Below are 21,793 nucleotides of genomic sequence, written 5' to 3'. Positions count from 1 at the left end.
GTTATTGAATTGGTTTTTATTAATGAGTTTAAGTCTTCCGCATTACTTTCTGTTGATATTAAATTGAAATGTTAGGGTTTAGATTGGTTGGTTCGCTCACATAGGAGGGTAAGTGTGGGTGCCAGTCGCGGCTCGGTTTTGGGTCGTGACATGTATATAAAGTTCTTGACTTACTAAAATTTAATTTCATATTTTTAGTTCTGTTAGTCTCAAACTTTCGGTTATTCTACAATGTGTTAGCATTATTTTTTAGCAAGATATAATTTATCAACCATGTGCATGACTAATTTGATTTGTCACCATGTTTTAAAGTAATTTTCAATTATTTGTTTCTTATGTCAAACCTACTTGATACTCCAAGAGTCTCACTCTCTCCTAGTTGGCATGACACATCATTAAAGTCTTTTTTTTAAAATAATAGACTAATTTAATTTATCAAACACATTTAACTGAAATAACGACCATACTATTTTTTTAAAAATATATACTAGTTTATTAAAAATAAATTTTCATACTTAAGAATCTTTTGTCATAATTATTTTTTATGCGATGAAGAATAATTTTTAAAAGTTACCATAATGTCATCAATTTTGAATAAGATAAGCACATATATTCAAAGAAAAGAAATATTGATGTATAAATCACTCAGGAATGTCAACTTATATCAATTAATCATATATTATATAATAGATCAATAATATTAAAGATCAATTAATTAGGTGCTTTGAAATCCATACATATTTACAATATCTTTTTTTAAAAAATAAAATAAAATAGAAAGTGAACAATATTTATATTAGAAAAATGAAATTTTGATCTTTATTTATAAGTATATTAATATCATATAATATGCATATATTGAACTAAAATAGACAATTCAATTAATTATTACTTGTATTTTATAAATTTGGGATGAGATAATATATATTGGTGTTTAATTGTATGAGAAGTTAAAATATCATATAATATAGAATAAAAGAATAAAATAAAAATTAAATTTTAAAAAAGTCAAATAATAATTTTCTCTTTCATATTAACTTTACAAGTTTATTTGAATACTTTTATGAAAAAATTTGCTTAAAATCATCAAATAACTTACTTAGGAATTTTAAAAGTTACCAGGTAATAATTGCACATAGAGATTTTCTTTTACTGAATTTTGTTTGTTAAAACATATACAGGAATTAGATTGTTTATTTTTTTTTCATAATCTTCATGATTTCTCATGGAATTTGTATATTTGTTTCGTAGAGATATAAGTTCGATGAATTAAATATGTGTATTATTTTTTTTAAATGATGATTTATTGGCATGATGTATCAAATAGAATAGAAGGAGACTTTTTTAAGGTATTTAATATTATTTTTTGAATAAAATAATATCATTGTAATAGTTAATTGACTTTTAATATTATTGATTCATTATACAATTTATGATTAATTGATGTAAGTTAGCATTCATAAGTGATTTGTATTTAAATATTTTTTTGAGTGTATATTTATAAGTATTCAAAATTGATGATATTATAATACTTTTTAAAAACCTATTTTTCATTACGTAAAAAAATAAAAAGTTTCATTATGATAAAAGATTCTCAATTATAAAAAAATTCTTAATAAACTAATATATTTTTTTAAAAAAAAACATTATGATTTTATTTTAGTTAAATGAGTTTCATGGATTAAATTAGTTTATTATTTAAAAAAAGATTTTAGTGAGATGTCTTGCAACTAGGAGAGAGAAATGAGCTTTTGGAGTGTTAAGTATATTTGAAGAAAAATAGTGATAGTTGAGTGATATTATGGTTCTAAACGAAACATAAATACTCTCTCCGTTTCAAAAAGAATGATCTCCTTTCATTTTTTAGTTTGTTTAAAAAAGAATGACTCTTTTTTGGTAACAACTTTTCACATGGTATGTTTAAGGCCATAAGATTAAAGGATAATTTTGTACATTTGACATAACTTTAATTTAGAACCACATGATCAAATTTTTTTTTTATTTTTTTAAACTCCGTGCCAAGTCAAATTAGACGATTCTTTGTATGAAACGGATGGAGTAATATTTTAAACCAATTCCCCGAACTTGAACGACCATTGAGAGAATTTGACTTTTTTTTATCACGATAAAAAGGCTTAAGTCATATACCGCCCTCAAAGTTGTCCGCATAATTCACTTAGACACCTCAACTGAGAGTTGTACCTATTGAACACCTAAATTGTTCAAAACATGTACCTATTAGACACAAAATGCTGATATGGCAAAAAATGTGTATTGCACTTTCCTGAAGCGCGTGAAAAGACTTAAAATAGTGTCTTTTTTATTTATTTTTTTACATTTTTTCTTCTTTTATTGACACTTGGCATTATAATCAACTTAAAAAATATTTTCTTCTTTATTTACACTTTTTTCAAAAAAGAAAACACCTCACTCCCTATTGATCATCTTCTTCATATTTAGTTTACAAAACTTTCTTCATTTTAGCTTCAACACTGTTTTTTTTTTCTTTTTTTATATACAAAAAATTTATATCTTCCAAATATGAAGATAAATGAAAATCAACTATAAAGATTCAGATTTGAAAGAAAGTCGTCGTATGATTTATTTCAAATCTCATAAAAACAAGGAACAAGTATGAAAAAAATGAAAAAAGATAAATGACTTTTACGTATAAAAATAGTTACCCGATACTTATTTATCACAATTTTCAAACAAAGATTTTTACTCAAATTCATATGTGGTTATTAAATTTATCAAAAATGATATAAAAAAATTTGAAAGAAATAATTTTGGAGCTATCAATTTCATTGTCATCGATGTAGAGTTGAATAACCGCCAACAAAATTTTCTTTCTTCTTCACTCTTAGTATGAAAAGAAAAATTAATCATGAAGTTATTTGAAAAGAATAAGATTCTGTAATTTGAGAAATAATGTGTTTTGGGGAAGAAGACGAAGATAAAAGGGGGTTGGGGTGGGGTGGGGTAAGGTGGGGGTAGAATAGGTTGACATTTTCATTTTTTCTTTTTCTTTTTTAAAAACATAGATATTAAACGTGTTTTTTTTTATAATTTTCGGGCTCAATGCCAAGCGTTATTTTTTAATTAGTCATTTTATCACGTCACCGCAAGTGTATCAAATACTCTTCACATTTTTTGTTGATTATAAAAAAATATCTAATAGAAATGATTATTACATAGGAAAATGTGTTCAATTGGTACTAATATTAGCTGAAGTGTTTAAGTGAATTATGCAGACAACTTTAAGGGGCCGCTGATGACTTAAGTCGATAAATTTTTTGATAAGAATCATTCACCCATCACCATACAAAAGTGCTGATCACTATGTATAAGAAAGATTCCAACTAGACAAAGTTGCTGCTCCTATTTTATAGCTAATATTGTTAGAAGCTGTTTTTTTTTTTTTTTTTTAATTTTCAGAATCAAGAATCGGAGCTTCTGTGTATCAAATTTTGTAGTGATGAAAGAGAAAGAGGCAATGCTGTTTCTGGGTTTTTTAGGCAGAGCAGTTTTAATGATGACTGTGATTTCAATTTTAGGATGTAATAGAGTAAAGGGTCATCGGGTTCTTTTGGATACAGACATGGGTACTGATGATATCTTTGCTCTATTATACCTTTTGAAGCTTAACCCATCCCAAATCGACTTGCAGGTTTGCTTTCACTTCACTCTACTTTGTATTTCCCCATAAATGTAGTACTAATTTGTAATTTGCATGCCCAATTGATGATCCTACTAGAGGAGACAACAACGAGTCCCACTCTAAGGACCCGTCGCTACGTTTATGGGGTAGAGAGGTTGTTTCTGAGCTCTCTAACAACCTTTTTTGTTTATTCGGGCTTGAGACTGACAATGTGAACAAGCTCATATAGCTAGAATTTACTAGAGGATACACTATGATAAATTATTGAGAGAAGTATAGAGAATATACTTAAACTTAGCGTGAAAAAATAATCGAACTGTTGACACACTTAAAAGCATTCCGTTACTTTACTAACTGAATCTCGCAACTTGAGTATGAAATACATCCCTAATTTCTCGCCAGATTTAGGTGTATTTTCAAACTCCATGTTCCTCCAAGAGTTTGAGATCACTTGTTATGTCATGTGTCAGATCTGACGTGTATTGGGGTGTATATGAGTTTAGTTAGTCAAGTATAGAGGTGCTTTTAAGGCTATTAGGGAGGCAATGGGGTGGGGCGGGGCGGATGTAGGGCTGATTTAGTCAAACCCACAAAATTCTTAATCCGCCCCGTCCGACTCCACTTAAGTTTTTTTCTTCTAATTTTATTATGTACCTATACAAACATTTCAAAGTTTATAAATCACCATTGGGACTTTCTACTAAAGAATATGTTTTATCATTTTCTTTATTTAGTAGAACATGATACTTTATAATATTTAGAGAATAAATTCTTTCATTATTTTATGATTGACTATATTATTCTTGCCTGTGGCATCTCATGTGAATACATATTTAAATGTTTACTATTGCAATTTGCAAACTGGTTGTCTCCTAGAGTTGCTCAAATGCAGATTGTAAAACTGCATTAATAAATATTGGAGGAGACCCGGACCCACATAAGTTTAAAAAAGGGAAACTTACATGAGTACACTATATAAAAAATATTTATCATTTATAATAATGAACATTTTTTTTCACTTGACTACTTTTAATACATTTATAATACAAGTTTAATACATATTACAATTCATTTTAATGATGGATGATACATTTATAACATAGTTTAATACACTTATACTACAAGAGTTTTTGGCCAAAATCATCCTTAAACTATACCGAACAGTACATCCTTAAAGTATCATTCTTAGCAGAATACATCCTTCAAGTATTTTAATTTTTAAAGTGAACAATTTTCATCCTTCTATTTTAATTTATCAGAAAATATTTGATGTTAAAAATATTATTAGTTGACATATGTTTCTTTTCAATTGAATATGCTAGAAGTGGCGTTTGTTGGAAACTTCCATTTCTAATAATGCAGAAAGAAACTCAAATGCGAGACATAATCAATATTTTGATCACTTCAATATCAGATTGAACCAAAAATTTTATTGATCTAATTACAGTTTGGCTATGAAAAAGGTAAAGATAATTAAGCTCCAACTTCTTTCCGTTACTAAATAAGAAAAATAGCACCTTCCAAACATTTTTTTATTTCCGTAAGCAATATTGTCTAAGATTTTAAATATTTTTTTCAGGAACTTCATATATAGCAAGTAAAAACTTTTATTGATAGTCACGTGACTGCTCATGTTTTTGTAGGATCCCTAAATTTTTTAACGAAATTTAACATAAGGATGAAAATTGCTCACTTTTAAATACTTAAAGGATGTTTTTTGCTAAGACTAATACTTGAAGGATGTAGTTAAGTTTGAGGTATAGTTAAAGGATGGTTTTGGCCAAAAACTCAATGTATCAAATTTTTACCAAACAAACATAATAAATTTCAAAAAAACAATTATAATACATATATATTGCATACATAATTCATTTTTAATATATATTGCAGATTTAACATAGTATTGCTATAAATGGTAATAAATAAAAAGTACCGCTAAAATCCGTAATTATTTATTAAAATGTATCAATTCATGTAATTTTTCCTTTTAAGGAATCAAGATTTTGACCCGCCCTGCCCCACACTTCCTTAGAGATTGACCCGCCCCATCCCGCATCCACACGAACCCATTGCCATTGCTAGACTGTCAATAGTTCAGGGATGAAACTAATAATTTGCTCCAAGTTCACAGGTGTTTTCAATACTTCTCTCTAAATTATTTTATCTGGCTAACTTTTGGTTTACAGAGTTATAAGTAATGGGTAATATGTACCAACAATAATCAAGATGCATGCAAGGTCACCAACACTATCTCAAAATGAAAGAAAAAGGGAAAAGGTTGTAGCCTGTATAATGATGGTTCTATTTCTTGTTCCTTCGTCGTTGAGATTGAGATATCAGCTATCTTGATCCCTTGACTTCACATAATCTGTATGTGTAGAATGTGTTTGTTGTAAGAAACCTCATGTCATGTACTCATGTTAAAGGTCGTGTATGTGCAGTGTGCTACGGGCTTCGTTGTGAGACTGAAGTAAAGTATTTGCATTCTATAAATAAAATTGTTCCTTAAACAAGAGTCATTTTCTTTTAAAAGTAAAGTAATCATTTATATGAACCAAAGAAACACTTGAGTTTGTGATTTGAGTATTATCAGAATCCTTAACAAGTGTCAGCTTCCATATGGGGATAAAGTATCACTTTTTCAGTTTGTAGATGCACTCTTTTTCTTCCCAACATTTAAGATTCCTTTCTTTCCACGAGTAAATTTTCCTACCCGTCTTTTAATAGGTAGACTGAACTAATTACTCATTCTTATTAGAAAAATTCTTTAAACAGATGTCCTTCCCTTCTTTATATGAGTGCTGGGATCTTTCAAAATTGTAATTGTCGATTTCTTATCTTGGCTTTCATGTCATGATTTAGAATATTTATTATGCTAAGGTAGTTATTCCATTCATTGCGAAGATATTCATCATTCTTGCTGTTTCCCATGAAACACATGTAAAAATTGTTTGAATCAAGGACTATGAATTTGTATCTTCACTTACTCTGTTAAAAGCATGTAATCGGTCATTGGTGAACTTAGAGTAGTCTTTGCGGATGGTAGGCCCCTCTGACAGTTTGGGCTTATTGTATCACCATTTCATGAAATAAGGTGTCATAGAGAAAATTAGGTGAGTATTCTTTTTCCTGCAGGCAGTAACTATTAGCACAAATGCATGGAGTGATGCAGGACATGCTGTTAATCAAGTGTATGACATTCTTTACATGATGGGGCGCGATGATATTGCTGTTGGTGTGGGAGGTGAAGGTGGAATACTTCCTGATAGTACCATTCTGCCAAATGTTGGTGGATATCTGCCTATGATAGATCAGGTGAAGAAAGGTTTTCTGAGTTTTCGACTTTTCAATCAATTCTGCAAGTTAAAAATATTTGTAGTGCTGTAAAACAAAATGTTTAGTTATACATCTGCAATTTCTTTTCCTTTTTCTATATTTAATGTGCTTCGAGCATCTCATTGTTTTCCTCAGGGAAATGGTACAGCTGGATATTGTAGATATAGGCAAACTATTCCTGTGGGTCACGGAGGACGTCTGGACATTGACTCAAATTATGGGTTTCGGAAGAGCTTCCTTCCACAGGTATTTTCTTGCATTGTAGATATAGACAAGCTATTTTTGCTGGAAAGCGAATAAAATCATATTTTTAGAGGATAACTTGTAATTCGGTTTTTATTATATCCATCAAAGTGCCGAACTAGGATATAGTAAAACAATCAGTTTCCTCGCTCCACCTCTTTAGTTCATGAGATACAGATGCTCAATTCTCTAACGCATGTATCTTGACTACGATTATAGGAAACATTTAGACTTATCAATATGCAGATTGATTCCAACTTAGTGATTATGGTTCAATTCTCTTCGTTTCTGGCTATTCAAGAAATGATGCATCACATATATTGCTGTTTACTTCCCCTTTTCCTCTACATTTTCTATAAAACAGATCTTTACCATTTCCAGAGGATTTCTTGCTCCAGTTCAGTAAGAAGTGCCAAATTTCGGCACCTCATGACTAAGTCACCTCCATTCCCTCAGTACCCCTTGGCCTCTTCTTGCTTCACTCAAAACACCAAAGTTGTGCCTGAGACTAGTCTTTCCACAGTACGCTTAGCACTTGCTACATCTGACAGGTGCATGGGAGATTAGGGGAAAGGCTGGAGAAAGAAACTTTTTCACTGCAAAAGGTTCATGTCTCACTCAAATGTGTCTCTGTCTGGTTTCATGATAATTTGGGATAAGGTAACTAGTGTACTACTTTTTTTCCTGGGTAAAGAGTGGGATTCTGATTGAGAATTGGGATGTGATGGGTCTATATGAAGGTGAAATGGATATGGAGGATTCATATAGTGGACTAGGCTAGCTTGGATATTTTGTTGGTAAAGAAATGGGATTGACGGAAAAGGAAAGAAAAAGAACGTGAATCATAGTCTTGCTTTTATGTTTGATAATGGCTGAGCACAAGATTAGTTTTGTTCCTCACAAATAACATGACTTGATGAAGCATAATCTCATCATTTCTTATTTTCCTTCTGCACCTTTGTAATAATTTTCTTTCTGGATAAAAACTTTGTCTTATGTAACTTGTAAACAGGGCAAGAGATCATATTCACCTCTTCGACAGCCAACAGCTCAAAAAGTAATGATTGAAACAATTTCAGCTGGCCCCACAGTAGTTTTTCTTATTGGATCACTTACTAATTTTGCTTTGTTTCTTCTAAGTAATCCACATTTAAAGAAAAATGTTGAGCACATTTACATCATGGGGGGTGGCATAAGGTCAAAGAACCCTCAAGGTTGCTGTCCAGACAATGCCAGTCCCTCTTGCCAACCTCAACAATGTGGTGACCGTGGCAATTTATTTACAGATTTCACAAGCAATCCATATGCAGAGTTTAACATATTCATGGATCCTTTTGCTGCATATCAGGTATTATATGTACCCATATGCGTTTAGTTGTGAACTCCTTTGTTTTGATATTTGTAGCCATATGTCTTTCTAATCTTAATGAACAGGACCCTCTTATCATTATATTATCTTGCAGGTTATTCATTCGGACATTCCAATAACTATTGTCCCATTGGATGCCACTAACACCATTCTTGTGAATAAAAACTTTATGGAGACCTTTGAGAAGAATCAGCACACCTATGAAGCACAATACTGTTTCAAGTCTCTGAAAATCATTCGTGATACATGGTTCGATGACCAATTCTATAGGGTAACAATCCAGGAATATAGAACTTAAAATTCTGTGGTTCTAAAGACATTTGTTTGATTACTGAGGACAATGTGATATATGCAGAGTTATTTTATGTGGGACTCATTTATGTCTGGTATATCTGCTTCAATCATGCGTAAACAACATAACCACCAAGGAGAAAATGAATTCGCTGAAATGGAGTATATCAATGTTACTGTAGTTACTTCAAATAAGCCATATGGTGTATCTGATGGATCAAATCCATTCTTTGATGGTAATAAAACTTCAATGTTCAACTTAGAAAGAAATGGAGTTCACAGCGGCCATGTTCAGATGAGACTTCGTGATCCTTTTTGCATAGTCAAGAGTGGAAGGGGCAGATGCCAGGTGATTGATTGTTTCTATCTGAAATATGACTTCCTGTTTCATCTTAATAACAGATGATGTGTTGCATCTGTGGAAAAGGTTGGTCCTTCCTGTTTACTATAGTATGATATTTATGTTTTCTATCAACTAGTATGAGAAATGAAATAGTGGTATTGTTCTTCTTCTCTATGTTCTTGCATTACTATTCATTTCTTATATCTTTCAGTATTTCATACTTGTTCTAAATCGATGGCAATCATCAGGATGGTTATACAAAAGAAGTTAACAAGCCTGGAGGAGTGCCTGTTCTTGTTGCTGTTCGAGCAAAACCTAATCGAAATGCTAGCAGCATATTAGACAGAGAGTTTTCTGTTAGCTTTCTGGATGTAAGTTTAAAACTGATTTCTCAGTCTGAATTGGTTGGAACTTGTACATGTCTCTTTCTGAATCAGACCGAGCTGAAGTTTGATTGTGACATTTTGCATTACAGTTTTAACATAGTCTGCAGACGGCAGAAACCAATGCTATATTTCTTGTGGTTGCAGGTCTTAAACCAAGCAGAACACACTGGAAGATTCAATTTCACAACACAATTTCCTTATTACAGAGAAGTATATCACAAACCGGATCTGAGGGGAAAGAATTTCGGGAAGAATCTTGTTTTTGATATGGATATGAGTGCTGGAGACTTTCTATCTCTCTTCTATCTTCTCAAATTACCTGTAGAAGATATCAATCTCAAGGTAAATTGGCCTTCCATAAGTTGTGTTCCATCTGTTTATGCATATTCCTTATAGTCAATGAGATCCTCAACTGAAAATATTAAGAATTTAGTTCTTGATCAGACATTGGTTGTAGTTGCAGTAAATTTCCTCAATCAGAATGTCACTTTGTGTTTAACTAAATTCTATTCTGTTCAATTTTGGGATAAAACTGTTGTTAGCCGTCATGAGAATTGTTTTTGCGTCACTTTTGTGAGAAACCTATTGGGGTAACATAGTCGATTCCACTGGGATAATTTATTTTTTTGTCATAAATAAGTGATGCCTTTCAATGTGAAACAGCTTCTTTTCAATAATTCAGGCTATAATAGTGAGTCCGACTGGCTGGACAAATGCTGCAACAATTGATTGTGTATATGATTTGCTTCACATGATGGGTCGTGACGACATTCCTGTGGGCCTTGGAGATGGATTCGCAATGAACCAGTCTGATACGGTTTCCTCTGCAGTTGGAGACTGCAGATACAGCAAGGCCATTCCACAAGGTAGCGGTGGATATCTAGACTCTGACACTCTGTATGGTTTAGCTCGTTCTTTACCTCGAAGTCCTAGGAGGTACAATTCTCTACTATAATAAAGAACAAATTCCCTTGTGCATTCATGAAATTTGACAAACATTGGCATATTACTTTTCTCATTTTAGTTATATAAACTTTGACATCTTTCTCATCTGATATAGCATTGTACAGTTAAATATTCCTGAAATAACAGCCATAGAATAATACCAGATACACAGGAGAAAATTCTGTAAAATTTGGAGCTCCTCGAGATACGGATCATCCTGAACTCAGACAACCTTTAGCATTGGAAGTATTGGAATCAGTGGTGAAATCACTCGATCCAGGATCAAAAATTACTATTTTGGCTAATGGCCCATTGACTAATATAGCAAAGCTTATTCTGGAAGGAAAGAATACAAGCAATGTTATACAGGCAAGTGTTCTTCCATTCTTGTGGTCTTTGAGGAGAGAATATAGACAATATACTTCAGTTAGGAACCAGATATCAATATATACATCCTGACTCCACTGTGAGAATTTAGTTGCAGATCCTTCTCTAAAACCTCAGGTAGATTTTCCTCTCATAAGCATACTTCCTTTGTCAGTCAACTCCTTCAAATTTCATATTATAAACATATGAAGTCAGCCTTTAGCTTAGATAGCTGTATTATCCCGTTTTAATTGATCTATATGTAAATCCTTGCGATATCAATGACTCTGTTTTGCTTCATGGGTTGAGAATTTGAGATATCCATCATAGATATTTCCACTAATGTGAAAGGTGTTATCTTCTGAATTTTGATGCAGGAGATATTAATAGTTGGGGGACACATCAATTATAATAACACCGAGAAGGGAAATGTAATCAATGTTCCTTGTAACAAATTTGCAGAACTGAATATGTTTCTTGACCCTTTTGCTGCAAAAACAGTTCTGAGTTCTGAACATAATATCACTCTCATTCCACTTGGAATGCAGCGGAAAGTCAGTGCATTCCCTCAAATTCTTGAAAAGCTTTACTTGAAAAGTACACCAGAAGCATTCTTTGCCAGGCGCTTGATGTCAAGGTTGTATCGCCTGCAAAAGCTCCATCCTGCATACCGACATGTGGTATATAATTCTCATCTCAATTTCTCATTATGTTTCCTTATCACCTGGTCTTTTTGCTATATTCCAGCAATTTGTTTGGTGTTATTCATAACAGATACATCGTTGCAATATTTGTCTGCACAATGTAGCTGACAGACTCCGTTTCCTAATATTTCAGGATATGTTTATTGGTGAGATCCTTGGAGTAGTAGTAGCTGGAGATCTGTCAGCACTAAAATCTACGTTTGAAGTGAAGAAGTTAAAAGTGAGTGCTACTGGAGTTGAATGTGAAGATGGTGAAATCAGTATTGATGAAGAGCATGGAAAAACAGTAAAAGTATTGGAGAATGTGGATCCATCAGCTTATTACAATGTTTTTGCAAAACGACTTGGTAAAAAAACACAGGCAGCTGTAATTGGAAGCTTCAATGAGCAGAGAAGAATTTGGAGTACACCATCTAATTCATCCAACATTTAACAACAAATGCAAAGTTTCACATTCAGAAAGTGTTTTGTTACATTAAGAGTTACTCGATATGTATTTGTGTTGGTGGAAGGTAGCTATGATAAAATAGAGGAGATGGGCTCTTAACATGATTCACATGATCAATTGAAATTTGTTCAGTGCTGTTCTTGCTTCCTATTTAACACGATTCACTTATGCAAGATTAGGAACACTCACAATAGGATAAGTTCGTCAACAAAAAACTTTGAATGATAATATACCATGCCATATCACCTATTTTTGATTTTATGGTGTGCCTAAATGATTATGTAGTATGTCATATCACCTACTAATTAACTTTCAAATTTCTCAAATGATCATCCAACTCATAATATTTTTTTTTTCAAAGTAACTATCTGTCAAGTCAATATTATTTATTTGGACAATTATTTCCTTTAACCAAAAATATATTATTAAACCGAATAAAAGGTCATTAAGGAAATAAAGGGGTGAAATTGGTGTAACTAAAAAATAAGTAGCATATATCGAAAATATGATAATCCCTTTGAAGAAAGTGTAAAGAGTAACCGTCTAGTCCTATTTTGTGTAGAAAAAGTAAGGTTAATTTTGTAGGCGGTAAAGAAGGTTTATTTCGAAATATGTTTTAGGAAATGGAAAGGAAGTTGGTAAAATTTCTCATACTACCACTACTATGGGATCAACAAAGAAACATGTACAAGTTGCTCCTCCTCGTGTAAAACTTGTTTCTGATTTTTCTATCGACAAGTATCTTGATGGACACAAACAACTCAAGAAACAGAATCAAAAAGGTTTCATGACCGGAATCAACAGAAAAGAATTGATAGTGGGTGTCACATTTAATATTCCTAAAGCAAATTGGTTTCTTCCTTATTCTAAACTTTTAATATTCCTAAAGCAAATTGGTTTCTTCCTTATTCTAAACTCTATTGGGGTTATTATTGTATAAATAAAACTCTCGTCCTCTTTTCTTTCTTTATTAGGACACTAATATTTCTTACAATATTTTCTTTCTTTCTTTCTTTCTCACTCGGGGAAGAGGTACCGGAAAATTATATTATTTATACATAAATATTTTCTTTCTTTCTCACTCTCAAACACACAATATGATTTTCACATAGCTGAGTTTAGACGATTTTTCGGGTATAACATTCCCGCGCAATATGCATCCTATTGATTATATGCTTGCTGTATCTGAAGTTTCTTGCTTGAAATCTAAATATAGTGAAGAAGATAACTTAATCGCGGAGCAAGATAAAGAATTTCGTTATAAGAAAGAAGAAAGGAATGTTCGGAATATACAGTCCATCTTATCATCATACCAACAAGTTCTTGATCGTCGTGAACAAAAACATCCAGTTCTTGATTGCTTCGTCCCAAAGAGGAAACTATCAAAGCCAAGAAAGTTTACGTGTGAAGTTGAACCGATGATCAAGAAAGCTATGGAAAATAATTCCGGAGAAGACAAAGAACAGAGAATAGTAACGGTTGATGATGAAGGAAAAAACAGAGTAAACAGAGTGAGAAAGAGGAGGAAAATTAATGATGGAACTGAAGCCGTTGCGCCTCCTGTTGAATTGAGTATTGAATTCAAGAATCAGATTACGTTCATAGGGGGTACAGTTGAATCAGCTAAATTGGTTATTAAAAAAATACTATTCGATACGGATGTTAATTCAGCAGAAGGAAGGCTTTCAATCCCACAAAACCAGATGAGTAATAAGTTTCTAAATACTGGAGAAGAACAACTTTTGAATACGCGCAATGGAGCTAAAATGTCTGAGATGAATGTGTGGTTGATTGAGCCTTCGCGTCAAGTAAGTCAAATCAATCTGAGAAAATGGACTATGAATAAAAGTAATGGAAAGACAAGTTCAAGTTATGTTTTAGTAAAAAACTGGAATGATGTGAGAAAAAGGAACGGTTTGATAAGCGGTATGAAGATGCAATTGTGGGCATTCTGAAAGGATGAAAATTTATGTTTTGCATTGGTTAAAGTTTAAGTTACTTTGTAATAGTTGGTTGATGTTGTTGTCGTAACTGTAGTTGACATTATAATATTAACATGTTGTTTCCAAAAGCCTCATGTCTACATGAGACTTCTTCTGGATCTTCGATTATACAATTAGATTTTGACAAGCTTAGCTAGACTTGAGTGATCAATGCTCTGAGAATAAAGGGTGGTGTTGAACTACATCAGTCGCTATTGTTTCAGTCGATACACAAAATACTTTTTTTTGGATTGTAGGCAGCTCCATGTAGTGCTGGTTTTTTGATTTAACAGACATATATATATATATAATAGTAGCTTTAAAACTCTCCTAAGTAAACTTTCCTTTGAGTTGTCAATGTTTTTTGTAACAAATTTGCAGAACTAAATATATTTCTTTATCCTTTTTTTACTGCATAAATAGTTCTGAATTCTAAACATAATGAGTGTATTCGATTGAATAGTTACATTATTGGTCATGTTGGCCTTGTTTGTTGGTTAGTTGAAGTTTGATGATTGTTTTAACTTATTGGTGACCTCGACGGCTCAAACAGGACTTATGTGCTAGCCGCCTATTTCTTTATATGAACTATGGGAAGTAGACAATAGTATTATCCCCAATCTATGCCCGAAATTTCAGATTATAATCTTATTATCCTTAACTTATTTAATAAATAATTTCAAATTTAGTTGCCACCCAGTTGTTGTGTTTCCTTGCTTTGAGTTGTATTCTCCATCTGAGCTAGGAAAGTTTCAATCTTTGAAAGCAAGAACATAAAATTTTGGTTTTTTTGTGTAAAAGCTAGAACTTCAGTTGTTGTCTGTTTTAAAATACTTCTGAAGGACTGTTGTAGAATAATAATGTTGAGAAAATATATTCTGCAGCCTATTTGTTTGAAGCTGAGGATCTATCGGTAAACATCCTAGCCTCCCTAGACCCCACTAAGTGGAATTACACTGGGCATGTTGTTGTTGCAGCTGTATTTATTGTCTGGTACCTAGTATTCTGTGTTCTATTTGTTTCTTTGTTTCAGGTTGAGATGATTTTTCCTTTCTACTGTAGGTCAAGACTTCAAATACCTACATGATGCAATAGTTGGGATTGATCTATCTTACGCAGTTTACGCAGTTTTTAGTACATAGCAGTAGGAGCAGCGCTTATTCCAGTGGTCCTGCTGATCTTTCTAAAACTTCCATTCTGAAAAACCTAGCAAAGACGAATTACTGAATATTAGAATGAAGCAGGTCCAATTGAGCAGAATGGTTATTGGTGATTCATATAGCCAACCTCAACTAGTTAAGGATTGAGTGTGATTGTTATTGTTGTGGTTACTGTTTAAGTACCTAGAAAATGGTTATTAATTAGGCTTTAAAGATACCTCCGTTCAAATTTACTCAAAGAACTTGGGAAAAGAAGAAACAACTTATATAGTGAAGGAAGGGGGTGAGGGGTGGGGAATTGGTTCCAATAGAGGTACTTATCTTTCTGGCAGCCAGGAGTATTTTATTCCTTGTAGTCTCATTGCAGCACTGTATCTTAGTTGCTTAAGCTTTTTTTTGAATCAGGTGTATCTTAGTTGCTTACTCTTTTTATGTTCTGCTTTAGGATTGCGATCTCAGTATGACTTAAAACGCAACGCTGTATTTGCTAATTGCAAGAGGTTCTCAGTTTCAAATAAAGGATATTCCAACTTTGATAGACCTGTCAGCTCCTTCTTTCCAGAGAGAAACCCGGAATTTTCGAGCCAATTAGAGAATGTGCAGAATGGAGTAGATAACACACATGGGTGGAGTGAGGCCTTCTCAAACAAATTGGAGGGTTTAAGGCGAACAGTCGATTCTGTTTGCAAGATCTTGCAGAGTGATCCTTGGGGACCTTCTATAGAGATTGCTTTATCCAAATGTGATGAAAATCCGAGTACAGAAGTGGTCACTGGAGTATTAAGGCGACTAGAGGATGTCAACACAGCATTAAACTACTTCGGATGGGCTGAGAAGACAACCCTCCGAGCACATTGCCCTGAAGCATATAATTCACTTCTCATGGTTATGGCCAGGACTAGAAATTTCGAATATCTGGAACAGATTTTGGAAGAAATGAGTCTTGCTGGATTTGGCCCATCGATCACTGTATCGTTTGAGTTGGTTGCATGCTGTGTAAAGAAGCGAAAACTTAAAGAAGCGTTTGATCTAATTCAAACCATTAGTGGAAGAGGCATTAAGGATATTTCAGGACATGAGGAAAGATGCTGCACCTAATCTTTCAACCTATAATATTCTCATAGACATGCTCTGCAGGGCACGGAAACTTGATGTTGCTCTAGAAATTCGTGACACCATGGAGGCAGTTGGCTTGTTTCCTAATGTATCGACTGTGAATATAATGATTGATCGTCTATGCAAGGCTCAACAACTTGATGAAGCATGTTCTATCTTCGAAGCTATGGATCATAAAGTTTGTAGACCAAATGAATTCACATTTTGTTCTCTGATAGATGGACTGGGTAGGCAAGGTAGAGTTGATGATGCATACAGACTCTATGAACAAATGTTGGAATCATTTCTCTTGCACAAGTTGAATATTGATAAAATAAGCAAGCTTAAGATAACCAAGTCACAAAGTAACAAAAAGAAAAAGTATCACTACTCAACAAAGTGAAATTACATAGCAAAAAAGTCATTTCAGATATATTTTAGATGACTTGCCAAATTAAAAGGCAGGACTACTTCAGCGTACTTCTCTCGCAGTAAATACATTATAATATCATGAAGCCAAATAAGCTTTAAGCCAAGATAAGCATTGTATGTGATTAGCCCAAAGCAGTCTAGCATTCAGAATCCATACAAATTAAAAAGTTACCTAAATTTGTTGGAGATGAGATGCTTCACTATAGACCAATCTCCGCTTAAACACAACGGCAGCAGCACCACAACCCATTTTGCCAGAAGCTAAAACAGAAAAAATTCATTAAATGGCTCCATGTCAAATGAAGCATAAGTTCTACACGCTAGCACATGATAACAATCAATTTCTATCTCAAAAAATATAGCATCTCAATAAACAAAGAGCAAAAAAAATTTCCAACAAATTCAACAAGCTAAGGTTCAATCTTCAATAAATCACAAATAACAAACAGATGTAATAACAAGATCTTTGATAGAACAAAACAAGTACAAATTTCATTACTCAGATTCCTAAATTCTAGTAAACCACCAGTTTACACATACTAGAACTGAAAACATCTACTAGATGTACCATAATCAGCCTGGCATTCCAACTTCCAACAAGAGGTCTAAGCAAAACTATTGAACAAAAATGGCTTTAAACCCTAAAAAAAATAAAAAGATCTTAAGCCCTTTCTCCACGAATCCTCCTAGCAAGCTGAATATCCTTAGGCATAATCGTAACCCTCTTGGCATGAATTGCACAAAGATTAGTATCTTCAAAGAGACCAACAAGGTAAGCCTCAGCAGCCTCTTGTAGAGCAGCAACCGCACTACTCTGAAACCTCAGATCTGTCTTGAAATCCTGAGCAATTTCCCTCACCAACCTCTGAAATGGAAGCTTCCTAATCAACAACTCCGTAGATTTCTGATACTTCCTGATTTCCCTCAAAGCCACAGTTCCTGGACGGAATCGGTGAGGCTTCTTCACTCCTCCCGTTGCCGGAGCTGACTTTCTTGCAGCCTTGGTAGCTAGCTGCTTCCTTGGTGCCTTTCCACCTGTGGATTTGCGAGCTGTTTGCTTAGTACGGGCCATTTGAAATTGATTAAAATACAGAGAAAATGTAGAGTTCTCAAATGATGAATCTGTAAAATGGGTACTGGAGATATTTATACTGAGAGATAGAGGGCGGGAAATTTTGGAAAAGAGTTTGAAATCCTTTTGGCGCCGTTGATTGAAACGGTGGAGATTGGAGAAGAGCTGATTGCTCTAATAGCGATCCAAGTGCTACCATAGTAGCAAATGTTTGTTTGCCACGTGGATTTAGCGCAAAGTTTATTCCATCATTATTTTCTTTTACTTTTATTTTTCTCTAACTTATTTAAATACATTCAATTATATTGCAAAATATGTAAAGTCAAACACACTTAGAAAATTCACAAAAAAAAAATATTTAAAATTTCTGATCAAACACCTTGTTAGTAAAAATTAAAAATATTTAGCACAAAATACTTTTTAAAATATTACTTTGACAAAATCTATAGCCAAAACGGCAGCGTGAGTGGTTCCAGTGTGTTGTGTCATGGGCATGACTACAATTTTGATACCAAAAACAGGTGATTGAAAGAGAAACCAAAACATGGGGAAGATGACATTCAGAGTAGTTATAGCGATTTTAGTAATACTCTTACTTTACTACGTCGGCCGGCCTCTCTACTGGAAAATCTCCGCCACAACAAGCAAACCGTCTCCGGAGGTCTCTCATCTCAACTTTCTCTTTCACTTGTTCAATCTGATACTCTAATCGTAAGAAGAAAACTCTGATTCTATTAGGTTAACATTAATTACTCAATCCACTTATTGAAAACAGAATTCGTTTGGATATTTGTTCACATTTCTGTCTTGGAATCAAAGATGGATCTAGGATTTTTAAAGGCTTGTTGTTAATTCTTGTACGAGTATTTTCTATATTCATGAATTGGAGATGCAGCTGCTGATGCTCATTTGCCCCTATTTCGAATATCATATGATTGTGTGTAGGCCATGTATAATTGCTTCCTATGAGTTCTAGTTTTTTAGTTTGATCTCTCGGTTTTGTTTTCCTTGTAGCTGCTCCGACACTGATGCTCATTTTTCTCTGCTTCAAATTGGAGTTTCTGCATTGTATCTGTCGATTCTGTTTTCTTTGTAGGACTTTCTGAATGTTCTTCCATCAGTTGTGTCTCTGTTGATGAAATGCATGCCTTGTTTTTCTTTTAAATTTTCTGTTTTAAAAGTGTTATAATTCATGCTTTTAGCTAAGCATGATTAAATGAGCGATCACAACGTTGTAATTTTAAGGTTTGATATATTGTTATATAATATTGTTTTGGTGTAGGATTTTCACAAATTGTTCAGGCAGCTCAGAATATATATATATATAATAGTAGCTTTGAAACTCTCCTAAGTAGACTTTCCTTTGAGTTGTCAATGTTTTTTGTAATAAATTTGCAGAACTGAATATATTTCTTTATCCTTTTTATACTGCAAAAATAGTTCTGAATTCTAAACATAATTAGTGTATTCGATTGAATAGTTACATTATTGGTCATGTTGGCCTTGTTTGTTGGTTAGTTGAAGTTTGATAATTGTTTTAGCTTATTGGTGACCTCGACGGCTCAAACAAGACTTATGTGCTAGCCGCCTATTTTTTTATATGAACTATGGGAAGTAGACAATAGTATTATCCTCAACCTATGCCCGAAATTCAAGAGTCACATTACTAACGTCTTATTACCCTTAACTTATTTAATAAATAATTTTTTACCCCTTTTTAGCCTACGTGATATTAGCTTGAAAAAAATGTCAACACGCGCTGGGCCCAGGAGATAGTGTCACAGACCGAAAAGGCATAGATTATTATTTATAAAATAAGTTCAGAAATAATATGACCTTAGTATAGTATATGTGTGTCTCTGAGATTTCAAACATAGATTGGAAAATACTTATGCATTTTTTCCAATTATTTACTTTAAAAGAAATTCAGGATATAATTCTTCAAAATTTCATAAAGATGATCAATCTTAAACAAAACGAATTAAGTCAATAATATGAAAAAATAATAGAGCAAAATAAGAAAAATAAGTTAGATGCATATCACGAATTCAAACCTTTATCACATAGCTCACATGTCTATTATTAAAAACATCCATACTTAAAACCATATTTTTATCACATAACACTTAATAAGGTATTAAGTAACAAAAACCACTAATTATTCCCCTCCCCTCCCCATTACATTAATGAATTTTAAGAAGACCATTTGAATTGCAAAACTTGTTTGCCTTGAATTTTGAGATATAATCCATCCATTTTTGCATGCCATTCACATACATTATTTGCACATCTTTTAGAATCTCTTTTATTATCAAATAAAACAAAAGTACCATGTACTCTTTTTGATGTTTGAGCACTCAAAGAACATGAAGCAGTTGCCTTTTGATTTGGATCACCAAAATTTACTGGAAATGAGCTTTTTGTTCCTTTTGGAATTGGCAAAGTTCCATCATCAAATCCCATAATTATACAATGAGCTCCTAAATTAGCTCCTAATTCATTGTAGATTAATATATTAAATTGTATACAATGAACTAAAGAGCATGAATAATATAAAGTCAAAAGAAGAGAAATAATTTGCAAATTGTATTGTGAAGACTTCATTTTTATGTGGTTTATATGAGTGAAGTATTAGTCTTTATATAGTTGTATAACATGAAATTTTATGGGAACAAATTAAACTCTAGAATAATAATATGCTAATATGTGATTATATAGTAATGTTTTTCTTTAAATTAATATTACTAATTTTGAAAAGATTAGGATATGATTCATGTACTCAATCAACTATGTATTATTATGGAGAAATAAGTTGATAAATGTTATTTAAGATTATTGTTCTTGTTTATCTTATTAGTTTTAACTTATCCGTATCTTTATGGTTCTCCTAATTTTTGTCTAATATATTTAATTTTTTTTAATGGATATATGTGCTTTTGATTTATTTGATTGTAAAATTTTATAAATTTAATGACTTATTGAGTATTAAGGCGTTTGATCAATAAGTTATATTAAATTTTAATGTTATTCTGTATTTGGGGATAGGATAATACGTAAATATAATTAATTTAATTTCCAATGATATAAAAATTTTCTTGCTCAACCATTATGTCAAAGGATATTGGAGTAAACATTTAAGATTCTCATCATCTTCACCTACTCATTGCTCTTAGTAATTTAGAAGTTCGATATGACTGTATCTTTTGTTATGTTGATTCATTTGTATATATTTAATCAAGGCCAAATGATTTTTTAATTATAAAAAATCTTGTTTAGTGACTTGTTGTGATCATTTGGCAAAATTGAATGGTCCTTTGTTATGAAAAAATAATTTTATTTTATTTTATTTTATTTTAACAAAATTGAATGATTTTTATATTTAAAAAAAAAGTATAGTAACTTTACTGTAATAAAACAAAAGATAAGTAATCATATATAAAGTTAATTCTATTTTTCAATCTTTTTTTTAAAAAAATCCCCTAGTTTTTTCCAACTTATAATTAATAACATTGCACTCTTATACAAAAAAAAAAGACCTAATAGTTATTTTCCATCTTTTATTCATGCGGCCAATTATTCATCAATTTCTTTAGCTTAGATTCCATTAGTAAGACCTTACTAATAGTTGGGTTATACAAATATTAATAAAATAAATATTAGTTATGAAAGAATCTTTAATATACATATAATCGTGTATAATTTATACATATATTAGTTATACATTTTTCTAAATATCATATTAATTTTATATAATGTACATGAATAATTTACCTCCTAATCAATCACCAAACATAATATCACGCACCTCCTAACCAACTACCAATCGACCCCTTCATTTGTGAAACATTTCCTCTTACAAAAGAGGAATGAGCTAGTTTCCTTCACTTAGTCTTCTTACACATTTCATCAAATTTTAAAAAATTAACGGACTTAAGTTTGTACTCACAATTTCACTATTAA

At 32.3% G+C, this 21,793-nt stretch overlaps 3 protein-coding genes across 9 annotated transcripts; 2 read left to right on the top strand and 1 right to left on the bottom strand.

Annotated features, from left to right (window-relative positions):
* The first annotated feature begins 3,335 nt into the window (after positions 1-3,335).
* LOC107007728 lies at positions 3,336-12,247 on the top strand. 7 transcript variants are annotated; one of them, XM_027914241.1, is made up of 14 exons: positions 3,542-3,670; positions 5,848-5,938; positions 6,797-6,976; positions 7,133-7,243; positions 7,792-7,845; positions 8,253-8,588; positions 8,704-8,880; positions 8,965-9,249; positions 9,492-9,614; positions 9,774-9,971; positions 10,312-10,565; positions 10,739-10,943; positions 11,318-11,620; positions 11,778-12,247. In XM_027914241.1, exons 2-14 carry the CDS (start codon positions 5,888-5,890, stop codon positions 12,075-12,077), a joined length of 2,577 nt encoding a protein of 858 aa, XP_027770042.1. In that variant the 5' UTR covers positions 3,542-3,670; positions 5,848-5,887; the 3' UTR covers positions 12,078-12,247. The 7 variants fall into 7 exon arrangements, with proteins under 7 accessions (XP_015061953.1, XP_015061957.1, XP_015061954.1 ...); XM_015206467.2 differs by lacking the exon at positions 5,848-5,938 and having other exon boundaries at positions 3,336-3,670; XM_015206471.2 differs by lacking the exons at positions 5,848-5,938; positions 7,792-7,845 and having other exon boundaries at positions 3,338-3,670; positions 8,253-8,297; positions 8,381-8,588.
* Positions 12,248-13,101: 854 nt separating this feature from the next.
* Positions 13,102-14,246, top strand: LOC107024608 (B3 domain-containing protein At3g25182-like). The gene has a single exon (XM_015225598.2). It carries the CDS (start codon positions 13,247-13,249, stop codon positions 14,045-14,047), a length of 801 nt encoding a protein of 266 aa, XP_015081084.1. The 5' UTR covers positions 13,102-13,246; the 3' UTR covers positions 14,048-14,246.
* Positions 14,247-17,162: 2,916 nt separating this feature from the next.
* On the bottom strand, positions 17,163-17,895 carry LOC107008549 (histone H3.2). The gene has a single exon (XM_015207634.2). The coding sequence runs from the start codon at positions 17,831-17,833 to the stop codon at positions 17,423-17,425; it is 411 nt and encodes a 136-aa protein (XP_015063120.1). The 5' UTR covers positions 17,834-17,895; the 3' UTR covers positions 17,163-17,422.
* Between the last annotated feature and the right edge of the window lie 3,898 nt (positions 17,896-21,793).

Source organism: Solanum pennellii, chromosome 1, assembly GCF_001406875.1.
Source record: "Solanum pennellii chromosome 1, SPENNV200".
In the NCBI taxonomy this organism is placed as follows: Eukaryota; Viridiplantae; Streptophyta; class Magnoliopsida; order Solanales; family Solanaceae; genus Solanum; species Solanum pennellii.
This window is presented reverse-complemented; position numbering and strand designations above follow the sequence as displayed.